The 27,114-nt window shown below is 36.8% G+C and overlaps 1 protein-coding gene across 7 annotated transcripts in view; it reads left to right on the top strand.

The window, feature by feature from the left end:
• LOC115215033 (dystrobrevin beta) overlaps positions 1-27,114 on the top strand; it is a 412,633-nt gene that overhangs the window by 189,318 nt on the left and 196,201 nt on the right. For all 7 annotated transcript variants that reach the window (XM_036505503.1, XM_036505500.1, XM_036505497.1 and 4 more), the window contains exons 2-5: positions 150-245; positions 3,871-3,951; positions 6,380-6,593; positions 15,429-15,514. In XM_036505503.1, coding sequence (XP_036361396.1) covers positions 179-245; positions 3,871-3,951; positions 6,380-6,593; positions 15,429-15,514 — 448 coding nt within the window. In that variant the 5' untranslated portion in view covers positions 150-178. The remainder of the gene's footprint in view (positions 1-149; positions 246-3,870; positions 3,952-6,379; positions 6,594-15,428; positions 15,515-27,114) is intronic.

Here is a 27,114-nt window from a genome sequence, read left to right as displayed (position 1 = left end):
TCGGTCATTTCGGATGGCACTAAAATAATTATCAGCATCTATATGATACTGAGGTCTGTTTATTCCATCTTAATCCTTGCTTATACATCTATACAGCCTTGATCCAATGCAGGATGTCCTTACTAACAGCTTTTACTTGTTTCTTTCAGGTCACTTAGCCGCATCAGATGATTCTAGAATGTTGGATGACACGAGTCCAACAACTCGGGCATTCGTAGAACACAAGCAGCTGATGACGGAACTGAGTAAGTGGTGCAGGCATTTTTGTCTTTCTTATTTTGTTTGGAATCATTTGCTGAACCACTAAGTTGCCAAGATGTAAACACCAATTGTCAAGCAGTGATGGGGGACAACACAGACACAAAGACACACACATTCATGTATATATATATATATATATATAAGGATAAGATCGTTGATTTAAAGATAAAATAACGAAATTTTTCCATGCTAACCACTTGATAAAATAACGATTTTATCAAGTGGTCAGCATGGAAAAAATAACCTTCAAAGGTAATAATTATTAAAATGATAAATTAGGGTATCTACGAGATACCACCATGCTGAAAATAGCAGCCATGATCTGACTCTAAAACCACCTTTGTTTTCTCTCCGTGTTGATATATGGACAATTAAGGTGGTTTTAGAGTCAGATCATGGCTGCTATTTTCAGCATGGTGGTATCTCGTAGATACCCTAATTTATAATTTATATATATATATATATATATATTATGAGATACAAATAAGATAATAATATATTCTCAAATGCACAAACACTGATAGAACAGCAGACAGGATAAAATATCCATAGAAAGTGGGAAAATATGTCAGCAACCGACCATAAGACTTGAACCCGCATCCCTTTGATTACCGGTCAAGTGCTTTACCAATTAAGCTAAACTGCCCACTGACAAATTAATTCACAATTTTAGAACTTATAAAGCTACTGAGCAGAACGCTGCAAATGGCAGGCTTCTTTCAGTTTCTGTCTACCAAACCCTCTTACATGGGTTTGGTTAACCCAAGGCTATAGTAAAAAAACACTTACCTGCAGTGCCATGCAGTGGGATTGAACACTGAACCATGCGGTTGGGAAGCAAAGTTCTAACCACACAGTCAATGCTAACATTTCTTCTCATAAAAGACTATTAATATCCTATATTTGTTGGAATAAAGATACCAAGAAATAAATGAAAAGCCTGCCAATATCTTCAATTTGTTGCCATTTATAGCAAACTGAAAAGCTATTAGTTCCACAAAGAAAATTATTTGATTACTATTAACAGTCATAGTTTATTTATTTTTATTTTTTTTAGATTAACATTCCTGAAAAGCTTAGAATATTCAACAAGTCACTTTTAAAATTGTAGTTAATTCAAAGCCTCTGGGTAATGTCTTCTGTTGGATCTCATTAATACTGTTGAAGTTTTTACATTTTGAAAGATATTTTTTTTAAAAATGAGGAGACTGTCTATAGAAGACAATAGATTTTTCATTTCTTTGTAAATTCATAAAAAAAATGTGAATGTTAAACCTAAGTATTCAATGGTTTTTAATTTAGTGTCGTTGCAAAACACACACACACACACTGAGTATTTTTTTTGTCTGCATATGCTGTCATTAACAAGGAAATACAAGGTGTAGTTCTTTGAAAGAAATTTTGAAATATTAAGAACTTGGTAAACATGGAAAGATTTAAACACACACACACACACACACACACACACACAAACACATGCAATGGACTTCTTTCAGTTTCTGTCAATCAAATCCACTCTCAAGCCTTTTGTTAGCCTGGGGTTATAAAAAAACCCACTTGCCCAAGGTTGCATGCAACAAGACCGAACCTGAGACTGCATGGTTAGGAAGCCAGTTTCTTTACCTCACATCCATACTTCTTAATGAGAATTGGTTTATTTCTTTAGAATACAATCTAATGGTGTTATTCTAATAACAAATTATAATCTAGATTTATCGGTTCTTTTTCCAAAATATATTCCTTATGAACAAACCAGCTTTGTTTGAAAATTGAAATCTTTTCTTTCATTGTTACCTGCTTGTTCCTACACATTTCTAGGTTCTTTCAATAACCTCCAAAAGCCTTTAAATCAGTCATTTTATTCACGTTCATCTTTCTCTTTTTTGCTTCACCAGTTTTCTTTTAATAAAATCCAGGCATTACTTTGAAAAGCTCAAAATGTCATTATTTATCCCTGCTGTTTTGTAACTGTGGCTCTTTTACCTTGAGGAATTTAATAGCTGAATTAGGTTTTAATGAGAATGTTCTCAAAACTTATTTCTAGCTCCTGTTTTGTAATTCTGCAATCACTCCCCAGAATAATTTCCCTCATTTTAGCAATGTTACTCAAGACAAATTATTTTATGCTTCAAAAATATTTACACTTTTCATAAGGTTAATTACAGTTTGCTCAGGTACGGCTGTGTAGGGGGAAGTTTGCTTACCAGGTTCAGTCCCACCGCGTGACACCTTGGGCAAGAGTCTTTTAGCCTTGGCCAAACCAAAGCCTTGTGTGTGTAGGTGTATGTGTGTCTCACCACTTCTTGACAACAATGTTGGAATGTTTACATCCTCATAACTTAGCAGTTCAGCAAAGGAAACTGATGGAATAAGTACCAGGCTAAAACAAAATAGTATTGGGGTTGAGTCATTTGATTAAAAACGCTTGAAGGTGGTGCTCCAGAATGGCCTCAGTCTAATGGCTGAAACATGTACAAAGATAGGCATATTTCTGTGCATTGTACATATGTGTGTATGTCTTTATGTATTCTTTTTCTTTTTTTTTATTTGTTTCGGTGATTTGATTACAGCCATGCTGGAGCACTGCCTTTAGTTGAACAAATCGACCCCAGGATTTATTCTTTGTAAGCCTAGTACTTATTCTATCGGTCTCTTTTGCCGAACCGCTAAGTTATGGGGACGTAAGCACACCAACATCGGTTGTCAAGTGATGTTGGGGATGGGGGAAAACACAGACACACACACATATATATATATATATATATATATATTATATATATATATACAATGGTCTTCTTTCAGTTTTTGTTTCCCAAATCCACTCACACTTGCCCAAGGTGGCATGCAGTGGGACTGAACCCAGAACCATGTGGTTGGTAAGCAAGCTACTTACCACACAGCCACTCCTATGCCTGTATTGGTTATATACTTTGGACAGCAGGATGATGCCATCTGTATCCAACCAGTAGTGACTCCATTTCTTGTAACTAAATATTGAACTGAATCAGAAATTATTTGCATTATTTATATTATTTACATTTGATGGATATTTGTCCTCATCTTGTTTGTTGTTAACACGTTTCGGTTGATATACTCTCCAGCCTTCATCAGGTGTCTTGGGGAAATTTCGAACCTGGGTTCTCATTCCTAAGGTATTTTTTGATGTTATTATTATCATTCAGGTCACTGCCTGGAATCGAACTCGGAATCTTGGGGTTAGTAGCCCACGCTCTTAACCACTACACCAAGATTCCGAGTTTGATTTCAGGCAGTAACCTGAATAATAATAATAATAATAATAATAATGATAATAACAACATCGAAAGATACCTTAGGAATGAGAATCCACGTTCGAAATTTCCCCGAGACACCTGATGAAGGCTGGAGGGTATATCAGCCGAAGCGTTGTGTTAACATCAAACAAGATGAGGACAAATATCCGTCAAATGTAAATAAGGTAAATAATGTACATGATTCCTCATCTTTTAGATATAAAACTGAATCAAAATGTTGCTCTTCTTGCATTTGAAATCTTCTGTTAGTATTTGAAATATTTTTGACAGTCTGTTTGTCAACCAAATTCTTGAATGGTATTTTGCCTTATTTTAGGATCTCAGAACTATGATGTCATCAGGTTTGCTACTTACCGAACTGCCTGTAAATTACGCTTCATACAGAAACGGACCAACTGTAAGTGATCTTTTTTCATTCTGTAGACATAAAAGCACATAAACACACACACACACACAGATACATATCTATCTATGTAGCTGTCTGTCTGTCTGTCTATCTATCTCTTTCTGGTTGTCTGTCTATATATGCACACACACACACATGATAGGCTTCTTTCAGTTTCCTTCAACCAAATCCACTCCCAAGGCCATGGTCAGTCCAGGCCATAGTAGAAGGCACTTGCCCAAGAAGTTTTACGTCGTAACGGTCATTTTGGTTTGATATCAAATCAAGAAAAAATTTGCTCAAAATAAATGTAATAAAGCTGTAATTAACTGTGATGACCTATCGGTAAAGGCATTCCAACCATGATCACCCTGCCTTACAGAACATTAACCATTGTATCCTTTCTATTTTTAAGATTATGAGGTATAATTGAAGGGAGATTTAGTTGCTATTTCTAGCAGTTGGATAGCAATATTGAAGCTCCCTAAACCTTTTAGATTGTTAAAAACATACACAAAGGAATTGAAAAAGGATTTTTTACCGAAAATTTCAATTGCATTCCAATTTCATTTTCCCATTGCATTATTAGATTTACCTGAAACAGAAGAAATCATTTAGAAATGTTTTATTTTTCTTGTTAAACATACACATAATATATAAAAATTGATCTTAAGCTCATGCTTATTGATGTAGAATTTTAAAATGGTAAAATTGATTTTTAAAAAATTCTGTTCATTTTCCTATCCTGGAAAGAATCTAACTAGATTTTTAATACTTTTCTGAGGTGGTTCAAAGATTTTAATTTGATACTGCAGATATATTTTATTTGCAGTTAATAAAATTTCATCATAACTTCAATATTAAATGTAACAAGGTGACAACCTGGCAAAACTGTTAGAACCACTGGGTAAAATCCAGAGCAACATTTCATTGGCCTTTATGTTCTGGGTTCAATTTCTGCCATGGTCAACTTTGCCTTTCATTCTTTCTGGGTTGATATAATCAGTTTATCCCTTCACCTGAAATTACTGGCCTCATGCCAAAATTTGAAGCCATAATTATTATTATTATTATTATTATCATTACTAAAGGTGGTGAGCTAGTACACTGGGTGAAATGCATAGCAGTATTTTGTCTGTCTTTAAGTTCTGAGTTCAAATTCCGCCAAGGTCGACTTTGCCTTTTATCCTTTCGGGGTTGATAAATAAAGTACCAGTTGCATACTGGGATCAATCTAATTGACTGACCCCCTCCCCCACCTAAAATTTCAAGCCTTGTGCCTTCAGTAGAAAGGATTATTACTATTATTATTATTTTTTACTTTTAATCTGCATGTTTGTGACAGTCACTTGCCAAGTCACACCCAGTGTCCTGGGTCAAGTGAAGGATAAAAGATGTTACAGTATGACTGAAAGCTTGGGGAGGAAGTGTAGTGAAATGTCTTCATGTAATACAACACAGTTCTAAGGATGTGGGCAGTACTTGTCAGTACAATCTTTTAGATTTCTCCAAGACATAGTTCTCCTGGGATGTTATCTAGATGTTTCTGACATCCCTTTTTTACCATACCTAGGGTACCTGCAATAACCTGAACAGTTCTTGTTTTAAGATGCCACATCTTTTGTATTTCAATTTCCAGGTCCTTATATTTACTTAGTTTGTCAAATTCCTTGACATATTTTTATCAGAGGGAACATTTACATCTATTATTCTACAAATAATTTCTTCTCTGTCTTTAATAATTATGTCTGGTCAATTAGCCTGGATTGTTCTGTCAGTGTTGACTGGAAAATCCCCGAGGATAGTGACATTTTTACTATCAACGATATTCATACCAGTAAGCAGGGATACTGATTTTGTAGTGTTTATCTATTTTCCAGTGTAAATACTGTCCTACCCTATCATTATTATTTTTATTATTATTATTATTATTATTATTATTATTATTATTATTATTGTGGTGAGCTGGTAGAATTGTTAGAATTCTGTTAAGCATTTTGTCTGAGATGCTGTGTTCAGATTTTACCAAGATTAACTTTGCTTTTCATCTTTCCAAAATTGATAAAATAAATACCAGTTGAGTAATGGTGTCGATGTGATTGACTTACCTTCACCCACAAAATTGTTGGCCTTGTGCTAAAATATGCTATTCATATTGACTTCAAATTTTGGCACAAGGACATCAGGGAATAAGTTGATACATTGACCCTAGTGCTCAAAAGGTACTTATTTTATTGACCCCAAAAGGAGGAAAGGCCAAGTCGACCTCTGTGGCATTTGAACCCAGAATATAATGATGGACAAAATGCCCAGCATTTTACCGATTCTACCAGCTCGCCATCTTAAACTGACAAATGTAATATTGGTTACAAACAGAAAAATTTCAGAATATATTAGAATCTTGTCTTCTTTGACCTTTTTTTCATTTTTTCATTTCCAGTATTACTGGTGGACATTTGGAATATTATTGAAGCATTTCGAGAAAATGGTCTGAATACACTGGAACCAGATTCTGAACTCAATGTCTCGCGGCTAGAGACAATTCTTTCTAGTATCTTCCATCAGCTAAATAAACGCCTCCCAAGTTCACAACAAATCTCTGTCGATCAATCTGTGAATCTGTTGCTGAATTGGTTAATAAGTGCCTATGATCGGTTTGTACTGGGATTTTTTGCTGATATTTCTTTCTTTGTTTGGTTTTTTGACAAAGTTTTGTTTTTATTTGTTCTTGCAACTCTTTACTTTTATTATTTTTTCTTTTTTTTTGGTTTGGTTTGACATAAAGTTTGTAAATAAAAGTTTTTTTTTTGTGATTTGATTCGAGATAAATGTGTTGTTAGCAGAAACTATTAAATGAAAAGAGAATCATCATAACCATTTAGATGCGTGTGTATGTATGTACATATGTATATATATCGTTTCGTTTAATGTCCGCTTTCCATGCTAGCATGGGTTGGACGAATGACTGAGGGCTGGCGAACCAGATGGCTGCAGACTTCAATCTTGATCTGGCAGAGTTTCTACAGCTGGATGCCCTTCCTAATGCCAACCACTCTCAGAGTGTAGTGGGTGCTTTTACGTGCCACCGGCACAGGGGCCAGTCAGGCAGTACTGGCAACGACTGGTACATGCCACTGGTACAGGTGCCAGTAAGGCGATGCTGGTAACGATCACGCTCAAATGGTGCCTTTTAAGTTCCACTGGCACGGAAGCCGGTTAGCCACTCTGTCAATGGTCACACTCGTATGGTGCTCTTTGCACCCTGCTAGCACGGACGCCAGTCATCGAATTTGATTTTGATATATATATATATATATATATATATATATATATGTATGTATGTATGTATATTTGAGATTCAGTTGAATTAGGTACTGAAGATGAAACTCCAAGTCAGTCCGATATTATCCGCACAGCTCGAAGTAAGGTGAATAAAATCAAAATAAGCTGAAGGTGGCATTGCCTTTAAATTGATGCAATCATTGCATTGTTCAATTAAATGGAGTCGCTTGAAACAGTCGTACTGCATCACTACTTGACTTTGCTTATTTTGATATATACATACATACATATATATATATATATATATATATATATATATATACACAATAAATTCAGGGTGAATACTTGATAAGTATAAGCACCTGTATATGCCAGCTAGTAGCAGAGGTGAGAGGATACATGTATCAAATGAAATAAAAAACAGAACACAAAGGATGTCGCAGTACACATGTTTCGAGCTTTATAAAACAACTTATTCTTACATCAATGTATAATTGACATAACAGATAGTTTAAAGCCCTCTTCAGCCGCATGCAATTGCTACACCAAAGACTTGTATCACATTATGAAAGGCCTGAAAAAGAACATTTGGTATTATTTATAATGGTAAGTAAATTGAGTATCACTGAGAAAGTATGTTTGTAAATCTTCATAATCAAATAGGTGTACAGGGTATTATTGGACTCCAAAAATCCGTCCATACCGTATTCTCACTCAATAACCCTGTACACCTATTTGATCATGAAGATTTACAAACATACTTTCTCAGTGATACTCAATTTACCTACCATTATAAATAATACCAAATGTTCAATAGAACTGTTTTAACTGTTCTTTGTCAATACAATCATTTTTTGCATTCACTGAGTAGTACCAACTGAATTCTTTCTTCTTTGGACAAACTCATATTCATTCTGCAAAAGGAAAACTCAAGAATATAAGTGATATTTCCCAGATATCTAGTCTTTATGACTACCCTGTATATATATATATATATATATATACACACACATGTATAATATACTAGCTTAAAACCACCTCATCGGGGGGCTTTTAAACTAGCTCCTGTGGAGGGCTCTTCATTGGGCTTTGGGCCCAACAATGACACTTCATGCATTGAGTATATATTTAATTTTATTAAACTTGACCAATAGTTTTCAAGCAATGAACAATTTTCATCAAAACAATGATATTTGTCAACTTGGAACTTATTGCAAAGCCACAATAAGTTCCAAGTCGACATTCAGTGGGGTCAGTACAATTTTTTTCTCTCTCTAACCCCTCTCTCTCTCTCTCTCTCTCTCTCTCTCTTTCTATTGATTGTTTTCAACCATCACCAGTACCACCTCAACTGCCATACACACACCATTCAGATTTCTGACGCTACCACCATCAATACTTTCTGCTTCTCCTCCACCACCATCATGATATAAATAGGGGGTACCCCCTCCACAAATAGTCTCTTTACATGCTAGATATAGCAACCAAAAGCTCCCTCAACTCGCACTACAAGTCTTAAAAATGGGAAAGGACCCCTTGTATAATGTTGTCCTATATACCTTGCTTTTATCTTTCCTTTGCTCCAGTCATTCGACTGCTCTTCTCACTGGGGCCACTGCAGGCTTTTAGGGTACTTATTCTGTTGATTGCTTTTGCTGAACTGCTAGTTTAGAGAGACATAAACATAGCAACACCACTTGTCAAGTGGGGTGGATGGGGTACAAACACAGACACACGCACGCTCACACACATACACCCCCCCTCACACACACACGTTTGTGTTTGTGCATGAAACGCTTCCACACAGTTTCCAGCCATCAAATCCACTCACAGAGCATCTCTTGGCCTGGGGTTATAAGTTGAAGACACCTGCCCTAGGTACCATGCAATAGGACTGAACTTGAAACCATGTGGGTTGCAAAATGAGCTTCTTAACCATTCTGCCATTATGTTCATGACAAGAAACAAACTAACACAACAATATAAAACCAGGATCATCACGAATGAGATGACTATGAAATCAGGTCTACTGGACAAAAAATGGCCTGGGGCTAAATAAAAAAAAGGGCGTACATATTGATAAATGTACTCTTAGATATATTATGCTTGAATAAATAACAGGATGTTGTCACTGTTAGAGTCCTCTCGATGACAGGCCTGCTCTATCAGGCTGACCTGGGGTTAAACAACAACAAACATTTGAGTAATGTAACACCACATCCTGTCCATCCTCTGTCATCATTGGACATACACACGGACTTGGTGGGGGTGTTAGGGAACCAGCTGAAAGGTCACTGGTTTGTTTCTGGTTGCTGGTATTAGGTTACATTTTTGGTTAAAACAATTTTCTGTTTTGGGAATGTTTTTGGTTGTTTTTATTTTAATTAAAAGTTCCATGGGGGAGGGAGAGAGGGGGGAAAGGAAGAGGAGGAGGAGTAACATAGCTTTCCTCATTAATTATATAGGTTAATGAGGTATTATTTAATGCTTTTCGTAGGTGCAGCCATGGCTGTGTGGTTAAAAAGCTCAATTTGTAACCACATGGTCCCCAGTTCAATTCCACTTCTAGAATCAAATTGGCCAATGCCTTGTGAATGAGTCTGGTAGACAAGAACTGTGTGAAAACCCATGTGATCTGTAGGTATGGCTGTGTGGTAAGAAGTTTGCTTGTTAACCACCACATGGTTCCAGGTTCAGTCCCACCATTTTGGGCAAGTATCTTCTACTATAGCCTCAGGCCCACCAAAACCTTGTGAGTGGATTTCGTAGATGGAAACTGTAAAAAGTCTGTTGAGTGTGTGTGTGTCTTTCTGTCTGCATTCGACCTCCTCCACTGCTGAACAACTGGCATTGGTCTGTTTATGTCCTTGTAACATAGCAGTTTGGCAAAAGAAACTGACAGAATATATACCAGACTGAAAAAACAAGGACTGGGGTCAATTTGTTTGATTAAATGCTTCAAGTGGTGCCCCAGCATGGCCACTGTTCAATGACTAAAATGAATAGAAAATAAAAGGTTTGAACAATGGAAAATTAGGGGGAAAATCACAGTTGATCTAATTGGGATGTATAGTTTAATTAATCAATGTTTATTATTAAAAACGCAACGAGTGGCTTTGACCTTGCATGATGACCCATCAAGTGTTATGGAAAGGAATTGGCTTAACCAGAGACACATGGAATGTAATGGGGACAGGATGTGGAATCCCCCTTTTCTGTGACTGTGGAATGGTCCAATCTATGAGTCACCTGCTTTGATAGTTTGTCAGGTTTCAAATTTTCTTTGCTGTTTGAATGATTTCAGACATAACAAAGATTGCAATGCATGCACACGCGCACGTATGTGTATACATACATACACATATATATGTATGTATGTATAGATTGATAGATAGATGTGTGTATGTATATGTGTGCCTATATACACTATATATATATATATATATAGTGTATATAGACACACATATACATACACACATCTATCCATCAATCTATACATACATACATATATATCATCATTTACATAGATTGATAGATAAATGTGTGTATATATCATCATTTTAATATCCACTTTTCCATGTGTGTGTGTGTTTGTATGCATATCTGTATGAATATGTATGCATGTGTATGTATATACGTATATGTGGATGCATGTATAAGTTGTGTGTGTGCATATATATATATATATATATATATATATATATATATATATATATATATATATATATATTGAAAGTGTTGAAAGCAAAGTCTAGACATTTCCATATATTTAAAACTGCTAAAATCTAATGTATTTTAACAACCAGAAAAAAAAAGAAAAGAAAAGAAAAGGAAAGAAAATTACATATTTGTAACATTAGCAATTGAAATTATCACCCAACGACTTTTTAGTTTGTTCTGGATCTGCCACCTGACTGCCATGTAAATTCAAGGAAGACAGGAATAATAATGATGATGATAATAATAATAATAATAATAATAAATCAATATTTAACTTTTATGCTTTCTTCGGTCACAGGTGAATTTAGTTTTGATTCTGAAGCATTTTTATAAAAACTGTTTTCTCTTTCTGTCAGATTATGTATTAGAACATCTTTTTCATTTTGTTAGGTCGTTAATGTCCTAATTAAATAAATTAAAATTGGTGATATGATAATTTACATAATCACCATCATCATCATCGTTTAACGTCCGGCTTCCATGCTGATGTGGATGGTTTGACAGGATTCATTCGACCCAAGGACTCCACTGTGCCCCAGGGTCTGCCCTGGAATGGCTTCTACAGCTGGGTGCTCTTCCTGTCACCAACCATTTCACAGAGAGTGTACTGGAGTGTTTCGTTTCATGTGACTAACACTACCCACGTGACCATACAGCTTGCAAGACCACAAACTTTGAGAAAAGTGGCTTTATACTAGGAGATGAGAAATTCCAGAAGAAGGTTCTCAACTATTTTTTCCTACAGGCCCCTTTCATTACTATTTTTTACCCATTCACTTGTATAGGTTAGTAATTACACTCTCTGGAAGAACATATTTCAGTGGCCAGAAACAAATTAAAATATGTAAAACATTAGAGAAAGATAATACAGCTCTATATTTAAGAGATGAGGAATTATGTACATTATTTACATTAACCAGTACGCCATATGCCCGTGGGCATATGGCATAGTGGTTAAGAGCATGGACTACTAACCCCAAGATTCTGAGTTCAATTCGAAGCAGTGACCTGAATAATAATAATATAATAATAATAATAATAATAATAATAATAATAACATCGTAAAATACTTTAGGAATGAGAACTCAGGTTCTAAATTTCCCCAAGACACCTGATGAAGGCTGGAGGATATATCAGCCGAAACATGTTAACAACAAACAAGATGAGGACAAATATCTGTCAAATGTAAATAATGTAAATTAGAGAAAGAAGCCTAGCTGTTTCTTACAATAAAAATATCCAAAGGCAAACTTTTTCATGAACCCTTAATCCTTTGGCATTCGAACCTGCCATATCTGGCCTAAATATCCTGTTTTATGTTCAAACTGGTTAGGTCTAGCCTCCTACATTTATTCTACAATGTCAGTCTAAAAGTATACAATCACATCATTAAAATTTCAAAGATCTGAGATAATTGATACAAAACCGGGTAAATAAATATTACATTTGATGGAGTAATCTGAATGCTAAAGGCTTAATATACTACTGTCGGTCCCCAATTTACTTTTTTGGGCCCAAAATCTTATGTGGACTCCCAGGGGTCAGATGGATTCTGGTTGAGAACATCTGGGTTAGGGTATGAGAAAAGATGCCAGAGCAGGACAGATTTTTGTTGGTGTGGAGGAGCTACTGATGTAGAGTTACATTTCATTGCTATTATGTTAAACTGTCGTATGTCCAAATTTGGCCAAATGTATTCTTTTTTCAATATTTCATTTTGCTTGCGATAGCTGGTTATTTTGGTCAAACTATCATATCTCCAGCTGCTTCAAATGCCAAGATATGAAGATTGTCATAGTGTAGTACAACAGTTTAGCATTTTTCAAAAGTGTAGTAAATCCCATATATGATAGTTTTGCAAGAATATTTCCAACTGAAAATATCATACATGCATAGAGTTATGGCTTTATGCACCCAACAAAGTATTATTGTTTGGCTGAAACTGTTGCTAATGTAAAAAGAAATGGAATGGTGAAACTATTTTTTCGTTTTCTGAAAAAGAAATGTTTTGGACTTACGACACTTTTGCATAATAGCAACAATTTGTAGTCTCCATATGAGACAAAGACTTGATCACTCGAGGATCTTGTTTATAAGAAAAATTTTCATTGTCTGTTTCATAGTTCTCATAGCATATTCTATGAGGAAGACTTGGTTGCTATTTCTAGCTGGTTGAACTATTATACAGAAGTTTCCATGTTGGTTTCTACTATTAATAATAATATTAATAATAATAATAATAATAATAATAAATGCCCTGATGCAGCACCAGGCAATGGCTCTCATGGCTTTTGATCTGAACTGATTGGAAGTGTTATGTACATTGTTTTGTTTTGGTATAAAAGATGGGTTACAGCAAATATTCTGCTCAATACCACAGATTTGCTTGTCAGTTGTTTGACCTTAACCAGTTGAGCATGTCCCTTATTGGCCGACGATATGTGTATCTCTGATCACGTGCAGAAGTAGTGAGGGAGCATCATAGCCATGTGTTGAGAGGGATTCTTTGGGGTTTGAATAATTCATCTCTGGAAACATGGGTGTTTCGTTCAACATCCTTAAGCAACCCTTATTCAGGGACCTTTTGAGTGGGATGGGTTACTCGAGTAGAAGAAAATTCTAACTGGACCACACCTGCAAGGTCATGTGCTGTTTATCTTGATATGAGATCACCATGTCGCGCACATATGGTTGTGATGCATGTGCCTAGTGTACCCTTATCAGACGGGTAGTCATGATGGGTATACTGGGCTTTGTATATTTTACCCCAGTGTCACTTTGATGAGATGCACTGCTCTCTCACTCAATAATAATAATAATAATAATGAGCCAATCTGAATGCTTTGTGATATTAAAAGCTTTGATTCATGGTTGTCAGTTGAAATCAAACATACATTGGTACTTGGTACTTGGTGTTGGTGCCACATAAAATGCACTGGTGCACCATAAAAATCATTGGTGATGGTGTCATGTAAAAAGTACCCGTGATGGTACCACAGTACCACATAAAAAGCACCCAACACACTCTGTAAAGTGGTTGGCATCAGGAAGGGCATTCAACCATGGAAACCATGCAAAACTGACAACTGGAGTCTGGTATGGCTCCTGGCCTTGCCAGCTCTTGTCAAACTGTCCAACCCATGCCAGCATGGAAAATGGACATTAAATGATGATGATGATGATGATTTCATCTTGCTCAGATAAATAAAATAAATCAGTGAAAAGACTTTCATTAAATGAAATAATGTTTTGTTCCACAAATAAAAAAAGAACATTATCACCATCATTTAATGTTCATTTTCCAAAATTTATATATTTTTATTATCTTTCATTATTTGATAAGAATTCAAAGAAAGAAACAACTTTTGATTTGAAAAGTTGTATGTGCTGAAGTGTAGGGTGAAACCGTTCAAGATTTTGTTAGGATTGAGTTTTTGTGAAATGAGGATAACAGGTGTGGCGGGTGCGAGTGTGAATGTGTGTGGGTGTGTGTGAGTGTATGTGTGTGTGCAAGTGTGTGTGTGTGTGCGCAAGTGTGTGCGTGAGAGAGAGAGAGAGAGAGAGAGAGAGAAAGTGTGTGTGTGTGTGTGCGCACACATTTATATGTGTATCATTTTGTTGATATCTAATATTTGTCAATGTGTGTTTTACTCAATGTGAGTGTGTGCTTGTGCGTATGTGTCAATCTTAATATCTGTATGTGTTGCACATGTGTATGGGTGCGTGAGTGCATATTTCTATGTTGTCTTTGAAAATTAATCAACAGAATATCCATGAAGAACAGAAATAATGGAATATTCTTACATTAAGCAAAACAACTGATTTACTTTAATTCCTGTTTGAATTAAATTCCAAAAGAAAATGACAGCTGTCATTATTAGCAATATTAACTGTTGCCATACCATATGCAATCTCCATCCATAGTACCCTACCTCTCCATAGTACCCCCTCTGCATAGTACCTCCTCTCCACAGTACCCCATATACTGTTTCTTTATTGGTTAAACATGTAATCCAAGTTATGAAGCTTCTTGCTACTGTCTGATGATTTGGCAGCAGACATTTAATATTTGAAGAAATCTTTTTACTTGGAATACATTTATGATCACACTGACTTTTTGCTGTCTCTCCAGATTCCAATTATTCAGTCAAAGACAGAACTATTTTCCATTTTTACCAGCTGTCAATAATTCATCTCTTCAGCAATCTCTTCTACTCTATCCATTTTTTTTTTTATTCATATTATTGTTGGTTACTTTTTTTTAGATTTCTATCCTTTTTTGCTGATATCTTTTTGCAAGGTTATGTTTACATTGGTATCGACTTTAGAGAAATCAGTCTCATAATCACCACCACCACCACCTCCACACATCATTTTTACCACGATTCTCACTCAATCTCTATCAGCCACTTATATTTCCAACCCCTTCTCCTCCTCTCTCTTTTGGTTCCATGTATTTCAATAATGTTTTTCTTTTTCCTTTGCAGTGAACACAAAGGCCGAATTCTGGTATTCTCTCTCAAAGTTTCGTTGTCTCATCTCTGTACAGGAAAATTAATGGACAAACTTCGATGTAAGTTCCTTGGATTTAATTTCATTCTTAGTATTTCATCCTGCCTTGTTGTGGTTGTTGTTGTTGTTGCTTGTGTAGCCCTAGGTAAGCTTTGATTGAGCTAATCTACGAGCAAAAGGATTCTGACCATGGCCATTCCAACTCTTCTTTTCTTAGATGTAATATATGTAGAAAGTGGAAACCTGTGGCATAGTGGTTAGTGCCACACTCATAACAATAAGTTTGGGGTTTCAATTCCCACACCCAGCAGTGTGTTGTGCTCTTGAGCAAAACATTTTATTTTTTCATGTTGCTTTGTGATCCCTTCAGCGCCTTGTGCTCCAGTATGGGCAATAGCCATATGATGCAAGGAGGGAGTTAAATTTTATTAAAAAAAATTTTTTTTTACTACCCACTAGGGGCTAAACACAGAGGAGACAAACAAGGACAGACAAATGGATTAAGTCGATTACATTGACCCCAGTGCGTAACTGGTACTTAATTTATCGACCCCGAAAGGATGAAAGGCAAAGTCGACCTCGGCGGAATTTGAACCCTTTACTTCAGTTCATCTTTGGTGTTACAAGGAGTTTTGCTGGTCTCTCATTCAACTGTGCCCCACACATAATAATCAAGGGGGTTGTAGTCTGGGAAGTTGGTGGCCAGATGTTAGGAGTGATGTGGTCGTAGAAACTGTCTGATAGCCTTAACTGGGTTCTCCCGCTTGTGTGGCATGGTGCAGAGTCCTGTTGCCAGGCATGAGGTGTTCCAGCAGCCACCTTCTTGATCCAGGGCAGCACTACCTCCTCTAGGCACTTGGTGTAGGCCTCCATGTTGAGTCTCAGGCTGTGTGGGAAGATGAATAAAAGCATAATGTCGCCATCACTAGTGATTGCTCTAAATACCATGATGTTGACTGGATGTTTGATTTTTATCACTCTCAGTAAAAAGCACTCAATACATTCTATAAAGTCGTTGGCATTAGGAAGGGCATCCAGCTGTAAAAACCATGCCAAAACAGACAGTTGAACTTGTTGCCACCCCCAGCCTTGTCAGTTCCTTTCAAACCATCCAACCCATGCCAGCATGGAAAACCCAAACCCCAGAATATTTATTCTATTGAACTCTAGGTGGATAATCGGTAAATTCTTCCCTTGGCAGAACTTGAACTTGTGATTAGAACAATGAAACTCCTCTGATTCTTCACCACTTTGCGGTCTTACCATATTCGTGTCTCTCGAAGCTGTATTGAATATTGATCACGGAGCATTAATGCTAATAATCATTGATTTATTAGTCTGTGGAATATTTACATTTCTTTGCTTCTGAAATGATTTATTACAAGACTGATGGAACTAGGAACCTCACTTTTAGTATTTACATTATATTTTGGTCTGGAATATTCTCCAACACTCTTCAAATGCTATTTTTTTACATAAATATACAGATATAAATATTAATACATATACTGCATACAATATACATACAGATAGTATTGAGTCAAGTACATCAAAATAAAAATCAAATGGAAATTGTAGTTGTGATACCCATGCCGGTGGCATGTAAAATGCACCATCCAAATGTGGCCGATACCAGCGCCGCCTTGACTGGCTTCCGTACCAGTGGCACGTAAAAAGCACCAACCGATCGTGGTCGTTGCCAGCCTGTGCCCTGGCCCCTGTGCTGGTGGCATGTAAAAAGCACCCACTACACTCATGGAGTGGTTGGCGTTAGGAAGGACATCCAGCTGTAGAAACACTGCAGATCAGACTGGAGCCTGGTACAGCCTCCTGGCTTCCCAGACCCCAGTCAAACTGTCCAACGATGATGATGATGATGATGATGATGATGATATATACATCTGCCCATAATTTCGTGGGTTCAGCAAAAGAGATTGATAAAATAAGCACCAGGATTATTAAAAAAAAGTTTTAAAAAATGTGGAGCTGGTCAAGTCAATTAATATCTTTAAAAACCCTCTGCATTTTCAAATCCTCTTTCCTATATATTTTCACTCGTGCAGTACCTTGCAATTTTACTTTGCTATATATATATCATCATCATCATCATCATCGTTTAGCGTCCGCTTTCCATGCTAGCATGGGTTGGATGATTTTGACTGAGGGCTGGCGAACCAGATGGCTGCACCAGGCTTCAATCTTGATCTGTCAGAATTTCTACAGCTGGATGCCCTTCCTAATGCCAACCACTCCGAGAGTGTAGCGGGTGCTTTTTACATGCCACCGGCATGGGGTCCAGTCAGGCAGTCCTGGCAACAACCTCACTCGAATCTTTTTATACATGCCACCAGCACAGGTGCCAGTAAGGCGACGCTGGTAACAATTACGCTCGAATGGTGCCCTTTAACGTGCCACCGGCATGGAAGCCAGATGTATATATATATACAATAACCTGCTCATAAAACTAACATGCAAGTGGCTGAGTATTCCACAGACATGCATACCCTTAACATAGTTCTCACGGAGTTTGAGCATGACCCAGAATGTAACAAGGCTGGCCCTTTGGCTTACAAGTATTACTCATGTTTATGAGTGTACTGGAACAACATAGAATAAAGTGTCTTGCTCAAGGACAGTGTGTTGCCAGGTATTGAACTCATGACCTTACGATTGTGAGCCCAAAACTCTAACCACCAAGCCCATTGTGTGCTTATATCTTAGCGAATGTTTCAAAAAAAGATGGGTGAATGTAGCAAGGATGGCACGTATGAATGACAAAGCCACCTTGAGCATAATCCTATGAACCTGGAAAAATTTAAAACAGAGGGTTACTTACTTGCAAACAAATGTGGTAACATGTAACATTATTGACCGAGGTTACCGTGGTCTTTTCCGTAGGCTTTTCTTTCCATGGATAAACCTTATCTGCTTCCTCCTTTACACTTTACATCATAACATTTCTGATACACGATCCCTATTGATCGTTTTTTCTTTTTTCCTTTTTTTTCTTTTTTTCTTTCCCTTTTATGACCCCTTTTGATCGAAAACCTACCCCACTTTTTTTTTTCTCTCCCCAAAAAGAAAAGCTCTACTTTGTAATCTGTCCTGTCTATGTGCAGCCCTGTTTGGCTAATAAAGAAACATATCTATCTATCTATCTATCTATCTATCTAAATATACACACACACGCACACACACTTATATGTATGTGTGTATTTGTACGTGTTTGTTCTCCACCACCACTTGACAACCAGTGTTGGTGTGTTTACATCCCCCCATAATTTCGTGGGTTCAGCAAAAGAAATTGATAAAATAAGCACCAGGATTATAAAAAAAAAAAAGAGTACTAGGTTTGATTTATTTGACTGAAGTTCTTCAAGGTAGTGCCCCAGCATGGCCACATAGTATGAAAAATTGCCAATTTATTAACCATAGAATTTAAAGACAAAATACTTATATGGGCCCCGCAAGGATCAAATTAACCTTGAATGGAACTATTGTTTTGAAAGAAAGGTAAACCAGGAATGGTTGCCGAAAAACATGTTCTTTGTCATTTCAGTATTTAATGATTTTAAATAAGAACTTATGGTTTATCACGAAACACGGTGGCATGACAAGGAAGACGAGGAAAGGAAAAAAAACCTTCAAAGAAATTTCCTCTTATTGTCTTTTATTTTATAAATTTTATCTATCTCTTTTTTTTTTTTACTTTTTTGCCTTTAAACCTTAAAGAGAATCATGAAATGACCTGAATATATATATATATATATATAATATATATATATATATAATATATATATATATTATATATATATATATATATATAATATATATATATTATATATATATATATATATACATACATATATATATATATATATATATATATATATATATACATACATACATATATATTATATATATATATATATATAATATATATATATATATATATATATATATATATATATACATATATATATATATATGTGCGTTGTGTATGTGTACATACACATACAGATAGATACATATCCATACATATATATATATATATATATTGTTTGTGTGTATGGGTGGATGTATGTATGTAATTGTAATGCACACACACACACACTGAAGAGTTAAACAAAACAACTATAATTTTTTTTTTTGGTTGATACTAACATTTATTTATTTGTTTACTTATTGAAGTATTTGTTTATTTATTGCAATTTGTGCACAATGGTATCATCGGTTTACTGGTTTCTAATGAGCTTGTCATTAGTTCACTGCATTTATGACAGTGACAGTGAGAGGGGAGTGTTTGTAAATTGATGCAGAGCAAATATTTCCAAGTGTTTTGCTTACAAGTCACCAGTTTGTCATTTTCCTCACCAGTCTTGATATTCTTTGCCAATGTGCATCAGTGAAACACACACACACATACACACACGATATATGTATGATTTATGTGTTTCAGCCTGAATGCTGAGGCCATGCTGGGGCATTGCCAGTTACAGTACTATTTCACTTAGGCACAGTAATTCTAATAATATGGTGTCAGATTCTAATCGTAAGGCACTGATCAAGCTTCTGTTATGAGAGCAGGCACTTGCATTGCCAAACGGCTCACACGGCCACTCAATGGGATTGAACCTGGAATGATGTTTTCATGGAGTGAACCTCTTAACCTCACTGCTCTACCTGCACCGATTGGGACCTTTATCTTCCTAGGCAGACAACAGGTATTGATTTCAGATTTTGGCACAAGGCCGACAATTTTGGGAGGAGAGAGTAAGTCGATTACATTGACCCCGGTATGCAGCTGGTACTTATTTTATCAGCCTCAAAAGTATGAAAGGCAAAGTTGACCTTGGTGGAATTTGAACTTAGAATGTGAAGTCAGAGGAAATGCTGCCAAGCATTTTGCCTGCTGTGTTAACGATTCTGCCAGCTCACCCCCTCGGGCAGACTGTAGATATTAAAAACCCCCTTTGCCATCTCAGATTTAACCCCTCCCTCCTTTCATTCCAGTCCCATTTCTAGAACTGTTGTTTTTTTTATCTCTTCTCTCTAACCTTAATATTGATATCTTTCTTACATTGTTGCCTCCCCTTTGTTCTTCCCCTCTCCTCTGTTTCATTATGTGGCTGTGTGGGAAGAGGTTTGCTTCCCAACTACATGGTTCCAGGTTCGGTCCCACTGTATGGTATCTTGGGCAAGTGTCTTTTACTATAGCTCCAGGCCAACCAAAGCCTTCTAAGTGGATTTGGTTGATGGAAACTGAAAGAAGGCTGTTGTGTGTGTGTGTGTTTGCGCCCCCTCCCCCACCTCTTGACAACCGGTGTTGGTTTCTTTACATTCCCTGTGACTTTGCAGTTCAGAATTTAAGTTAGAATAAGTACCAGGCTTTGAAAAAAGTAACTGCTGGGGTTGATTCATTGTAACAAAACCCTTCAAGGTGGTACTCCAGCATGACCATGGTCCAATGACCGAAACAAGTAAAAGATAATTACCTCTGCCCTAGCGAAGGTGGAGGTATTGTTTTCAGTTGTATTTGTTTGTGTTTGTCCAACTGCTGGATGGATTCGGATGAAACTTTCAGGGATGTTTGGCATGACTGGCACAAACTGATTAGATTTTGGGATCGATCCGGTACCGGACAAGGATTCTGGATTATTTGTTATATTTACTTTACTTTACATGAAGTATTATGATCTTACTTTCACTTTCAAGTCTTTCTCTGATTATCTCCCTTGAAAGCACGCTCGTGGTTTCCACACAAGTTATGGCGGCTTTGTTGTTTCCAAAGTTTTATTTTCTTTTCTCTATTATTAATTTTACTTGCATCTCTATCTTAGTAGAAGCTGATGGATAAAGAAATCAAACTACATAAACAAACGGCAGCAAAACCATTCAGAAATTAAATAACACTAACATATTCAGTAACAATAATAAATTTAATTATCCTCAATAATTTTTAGTTTTACCAATTTTGAATATATTGCTCCTGTTTAAAGCCTCTTACCTACTTGACAATTGTATTTCTAGCTCTGCTTTGAAGGAAGCTTTACTTTTTGGACTCATATTTTTTGTGCGCAACGGTGTTGCTAAACCTCTGTTAACAACACCATATGCAGGTCTTTTCTGTTTTCTTTCACGCACGGATAAATTTTCCACTATAGACCTCAATGGCAATTATGACACTATAGTGGATAGACTAAAAAAAGGCCTTCTTAGAGAAAACTGTCCCTGTTCCCACTGCAGACGACACACCCAGCATTACAAACACGGCCCACACACCCATTTTCACATTCCATGACTACCATTGGGATTGATCAGGTACTGAACAACGATTCTAGATTATATTTCCACTTGTTTTTTACTTAATTTTTGAGAGTGGTCAGCTTCATTTTTAGTATTTTTGTTTGTGAGAGCAGTTGAGTTTATTTCCCATATTCTCATTTTAAAAATCATCTCCGGTTAATCATTGAAAGGAGATTGGTATTGCCTTGGTGGAGGTTTGCACTCTCTGAGTGCTCTTGTTATACTTAATATATGTTTGTAATTATATATAATGATATATATCATCATCATCTAACACCCTGCCACCAGACTGGCACGTAAGAAAACACCTTTGAGTATGGTCGTTGCCAGTACCACCTGACTGGCATTCGTGCCGGTGGCACGTAAAACCATCCACTACACTCTCGGAGTGGTTGGCGTTAGGAAGGGCATCCAGCTGTAGAAACTTTGTCAGATTAGGTTGGAGCCTGGTGCAGCCTTCTGGCTTGCCAGTTCCCAGTCAAACCGTCCAACTCATGCCAGCATGAAAAGCGGACATTAAACAATAATGATGATGATGATATGTTGTCGAAAGCACAAATACCTCTGGTCCTGACATGTTACAAGATTCACAAACAACAGGTGGATCTATACAGTTGCTGAGTGGCATCCAAGAGACTAAGGCCACTTGGAAGGCATCCATGATGATGGGAAGATGATTTGGTTAAGCGATTTCGGTCAAGATGTAAAAGAAAGATGCAATCAAGACAGAATTGGGAACATATATGTGTATCTCTGAGCATGAGCAGTAGTGCGGGGGGAACATTGTAGTTATGTGTTGAGAGGGTTTCTTTGGGGTTTGAATGATTCACTCCTGGAAACATGGGTGTTTCATCCCTCATCTTTTAACTGCATCTGATGGTCTGGTCAATTCTTTGAGGTGTATAATAGGTCTGTAGTGGTATATAATCATGTTTGTTTTTAGATTCTTTTACTTGTTTCAGACTGTGGCTATGCTGAGGCACCACCTTGAAAAATAAACACACATGCTCATCCAGGATATGAACCTGGGACCTCTCAACATCCAAAGCAAGAATCATACCTCTAGACCAAAAATTTGTAATTACTTTAAAAATAGCTTCAATATTCTTATTGTGACGAATCATTTTACTGCAAAAATAATCAATCTTCATTTGGAAAAGAAATCTTCAATATAGATTATGAATATAGTTATGAATTAGTTTTGGATTTTCAGATCTGTTATTATATATACATAATGTGATTGTGTACATACACAGCGATTATATATACACAGTGATTATACATACATGCATGCAAGAGAACTAAGCAGGAACTGGTTTGCTTAGATGTAGCAGTGTTTGTCTTTTAGTTTGAACTAATATTTAGAAGACACAAACACACAACATTCGCTTAAGGAAACAATGCTTTCTTCCATTTTGTTCACATTTTTGATGAGTCATTGAGTTTGTGTGGGTTTTTTTTTTATGAGATGACATGAGGTGTGGTGGGTGGTGATAATGGTGGTAGTGGAAGTGGTGGTTTTATGTGTGTGTAGGGGGGTTTCCAGTGAAATACAAATGCAGGTAAAGGAAGGCTTGGTGGGAACAAACAGATGTTATGACAGGAAATGTGAACCAAGGAGTTTCCTAAGTTCAAATCCAACCCGGGTCAGCTTTCTTAACTTCTGAGGTTAGTAAAATAGGTTCCAGACAAATTCCAGGAGTTGATAAAAGGCACCAAACCTTTGAAGGCTAATGACTGGAACCAGATGAAGAATCAAAGAGTGTGTGTGTGTTTTCTACTGGAGATAAAAGAGCACAACTGCTTATTAATGCATTTTGTGCGTCTCTAGGTTCTGAGTTCAAATTCAACTGAGGTTGACTTTGTTTTCATCCATTCTGGGTACTTAAAATAAATACCAGTCGAGCAATGGGGGTTGATGTAATCAACTTGCATCTTCCACCCAAAAAACTGATGGCCCTAAGCCAAAAATTTAAAAATAATAATAACAGCAACAACTTGTTGTCTCTTTATGTCTCTGGGTGGAGCCAACTTGTACAAAGCAAAAGCCAAACATATAATAATAATAATAATAATAATAATAATAATAGTAATAATGATAATAATAATAGTAATAATGATAATAATAATAGTAATAATGATAATAATAATAGTAATAATGATAATAATAATAGTAGTAATAATAATAATAATAGTAGTAATAATAATGATAATAATTTATCATCATCATTATTATTATCAAAGGTGGCGAACTGGTAGAATTGTTAATAATAATAATAAAAACAGACCAGAACCGGAAGTAAGAATAGCTTAGCTTTCTCTCTCCACCGCAGTCCCACCCCAGGGATAGGAATCCTACAAATTGTGTTTGTCTTTTTTAAATGTCAGAAGTCAAACTTTATGTTAAACGGGGAAGAACAGTTTTGAATGACCTTAGAACCTCAAGAATGGCTGTTATTACTATGTCTGGCATAAATGTTGACTTACTGTCCGACCTCTAATTGTTGAAGACCGAATACGGTTCTTAAAAATTTGTGTGTGAGGTTATATCGAAAGAGAACAGCTGAACTGGTTTGAGTTGCTCTCACATGGAATGGTCCTTCTACTCTGCTGTCCATTATTTGTCTCTTTGTATCTTTCGATAACATTGAACATTTCCAGGTGATGTTTAATCCTTTGTTGTAAATCGTGGTTTTAACCAAAGTCTTGTGAGTGGATTTGGTAAATGAACACCAAAAGAAGCCTCTGTGTGTGTGTGTGTGTGTGTTTTACAGCTGAACTCAACGAAAGTCACAAACTTATGAATGGCATTCATCGTCGTCACATCTGTCAACCTTTTATCCTTTATTTGTTTCAGTCATTAGACTATGGCCATGCTGGGGCACCACCTTGAATTTATTTAGTTGAATGAATCGAACCTAGTACTTATTTTGGATCTTTTCGGTTTGAACAGCAGTTTTTAACATAATTTCTAGGCAACTAAAAAATTTTAAACTTCGTATACTGGTAGAATGTGTTTATAAAACATCTTTTTCTCTTGGCTTTATTGAGAAAATTCTATAGTTTGTAAGATATCTGTTGTTTTTTTTCTTCAATTTCTGCAATTTCAACCAATCACTGACATCTATTGAGGTAAAAAACATTCTGTGCCGTATGAATATGTCCCTCATTTAAGAAACAGATTGGGTTTATTTACATTTGTGAAGAAAAAAAGATACCCTTCCCTCCACCCCTAACCCTAACCCTAAAACAGATTGGAATGCAATAGATCGATACTAGGGTCATAATTATGGGTGACAATTTCATATGACACCGCTAGAAAAAACTGCCTTTCAAACTGAAAAGATCCTTTATTTTTTAAAGCTTGTTACTTATTCTATTGGTCTCTTTCGCTGAACCACTAAGTTATGGAGATATAAACAAACCAGCATTGGTTATCAAGTGGTTGTAGGGACAAAGTCAGATACAGGCACACATGTATAAATATTTATATATGATGGGCTTCTTTCAGTTTCCATCTACCAAATCCTGTCTCAAGGTTTTGGTTGGTCCAAGGCTATAGTTGAAGACACTTGCCCAATGTGCCACACAGTGGGACTGAACCCAGAACCATGTGGATGAGAAGCAAGCTTCTTACCACTCTTGCAATAAATACTCTGTTTGGTTTGCATCTTTGTTGTGTGAAGTAAGAAATCCCTCGCTTGGGAAAAAGATAAAGGTTAGCAGCAGGAAAAGCATCCAGTGGTCAAATAATATCCCTGTAATGTATTTATCTAACCCATGCTACCATGGAAAAAAAAACAGAAGTAAAATGAATGAATCATAGTCTGTTTTGTCTTTGTTGATACTGGATTCATTGTTCACATTAAACGATGTTAATTAACAAGGAAAGTTAATTTACTTAGATTCCCAACCACTTTGTTTTTTTACTTGTTTCAGTCATTTCTCTGTAGCCATACTGGAGCACCACCTTGAAAGGTTTAATCAAATGAATTGGTCCCAGGACTTAGCATTTTTTTAAAGTTTGGTATTTATTTTATTGCTAAGTCATGGGGACATAAACAAACCAACACTGGTTATCAAGCAGTGATCGGGACACACACACAGTTTCCATGGTGCCACATAAAAAGCACCCAGTCCACTCTGTAAAGTGGTTGGCATCAGGAAGGGCATCCAGCCATAGAAACCATGCCAAAACAGACAATTGGAGCCTGGTGCAGCTCTCCAGTCTTGCCAGCTCCTGTCAAACTGTCCAACTCATGCCAGCATGGAAAAACAGATGTTAAATGACAATGATGATGTCCACTCCCAAGGCTTTGGTCAACCTAGGGGCTATAATTGAAATCACTCTCCCAGTCTGCCATGCAGTGAGACTGAACCCCTGACCTTGTGGTTGAGAAGCAAGCCTCTTACCCTCACAGCCACATCTGCATCTCTGTGTTGAATGAGATAAATTCTAATTACAGATCTCTGTTATTAAAGACTGTAATGCATTGCTATAATCCCTCTGCCGTCTTTCTTATTGGTGTTCGATAGATTTTGCAGAATCGCAGACATTGTGGATTGGATGTTATATTAAGATTGTTACTCAATACATAACGGTTAAGTTTGGAAGCTTTCTTTTCCCACCATGAGGTTACATCAGGAAATATGGCATATGTACATTAATTAAGGGTCACATCAGGAAATATGTTATCATCATCGTTTAGTGTCCGCTTTCCATGCTGGCATGGGTTGGACGGTTTGACAGAGGACTGGTGGCAAAGTTTCTACAGCTGGATGCCCTTCCTAATGCCAACCACTCCAAGAGTGTAGTGGGTGATTTTTACGTGCCACCGGCATGAGGGCCAGTAAGGCGGTTGTGGCAACGACCACACTCAAAAGGTGTCTTTACATGCTACCTACACAGGAGCCAGTCCGGTGACACTGGCAACGACCATGCTTGAATGTTGTTTTTCACGTGCCGCTGGCACATGTCTCGGTAAGATGACACTGGCAACGATCACACTTGAATGGTGCTTTTCACGTGTCACCGGCACAGGAGCTAATCCATGGCCCTGGCAACAATCACACTCGGATATACCTTTAACAGTCTATCGGCATGAGTGCCAATCAGGCGGCACTGTCATCACCCACGTCAGTGATTTTTATTTGTTTTCAGTTGCCTCAATAGGTCTTCACAAGCAAAATTCATTGTCCAACAAATGAGAGGTACTCATAAGTGGGCTGGTTACACCCACTTATGAGTTCCCCTCATTATAAACCTGCCCTCTAGCTTCCCTTCTGGCAGTCTGATACAATTCCGTGCTACCACCGTTTTTCCAGTCCTTCCAAGTCTGTTTATTTTCTCTAATA

Source organism: Octopus sinensis, linkage group LG8 (genome assembly GCF_006345805.1).
Source record: "Octopus sinensis linkage group LG8, ASM634580v1, whole genome shotgun sequence".
NCBI classification, from domain to species: Eukaryota; Metazoa; Mollusca; class Cephalopoda; order Octopoda; family Octopodidae; genus Octopus; species Octopus sinensis.
The sequence above is the reverse complement of the archived record's forward strand: the minus strand, read 5'-3'. Positions and strand labels throughout refer to the sequence as shown.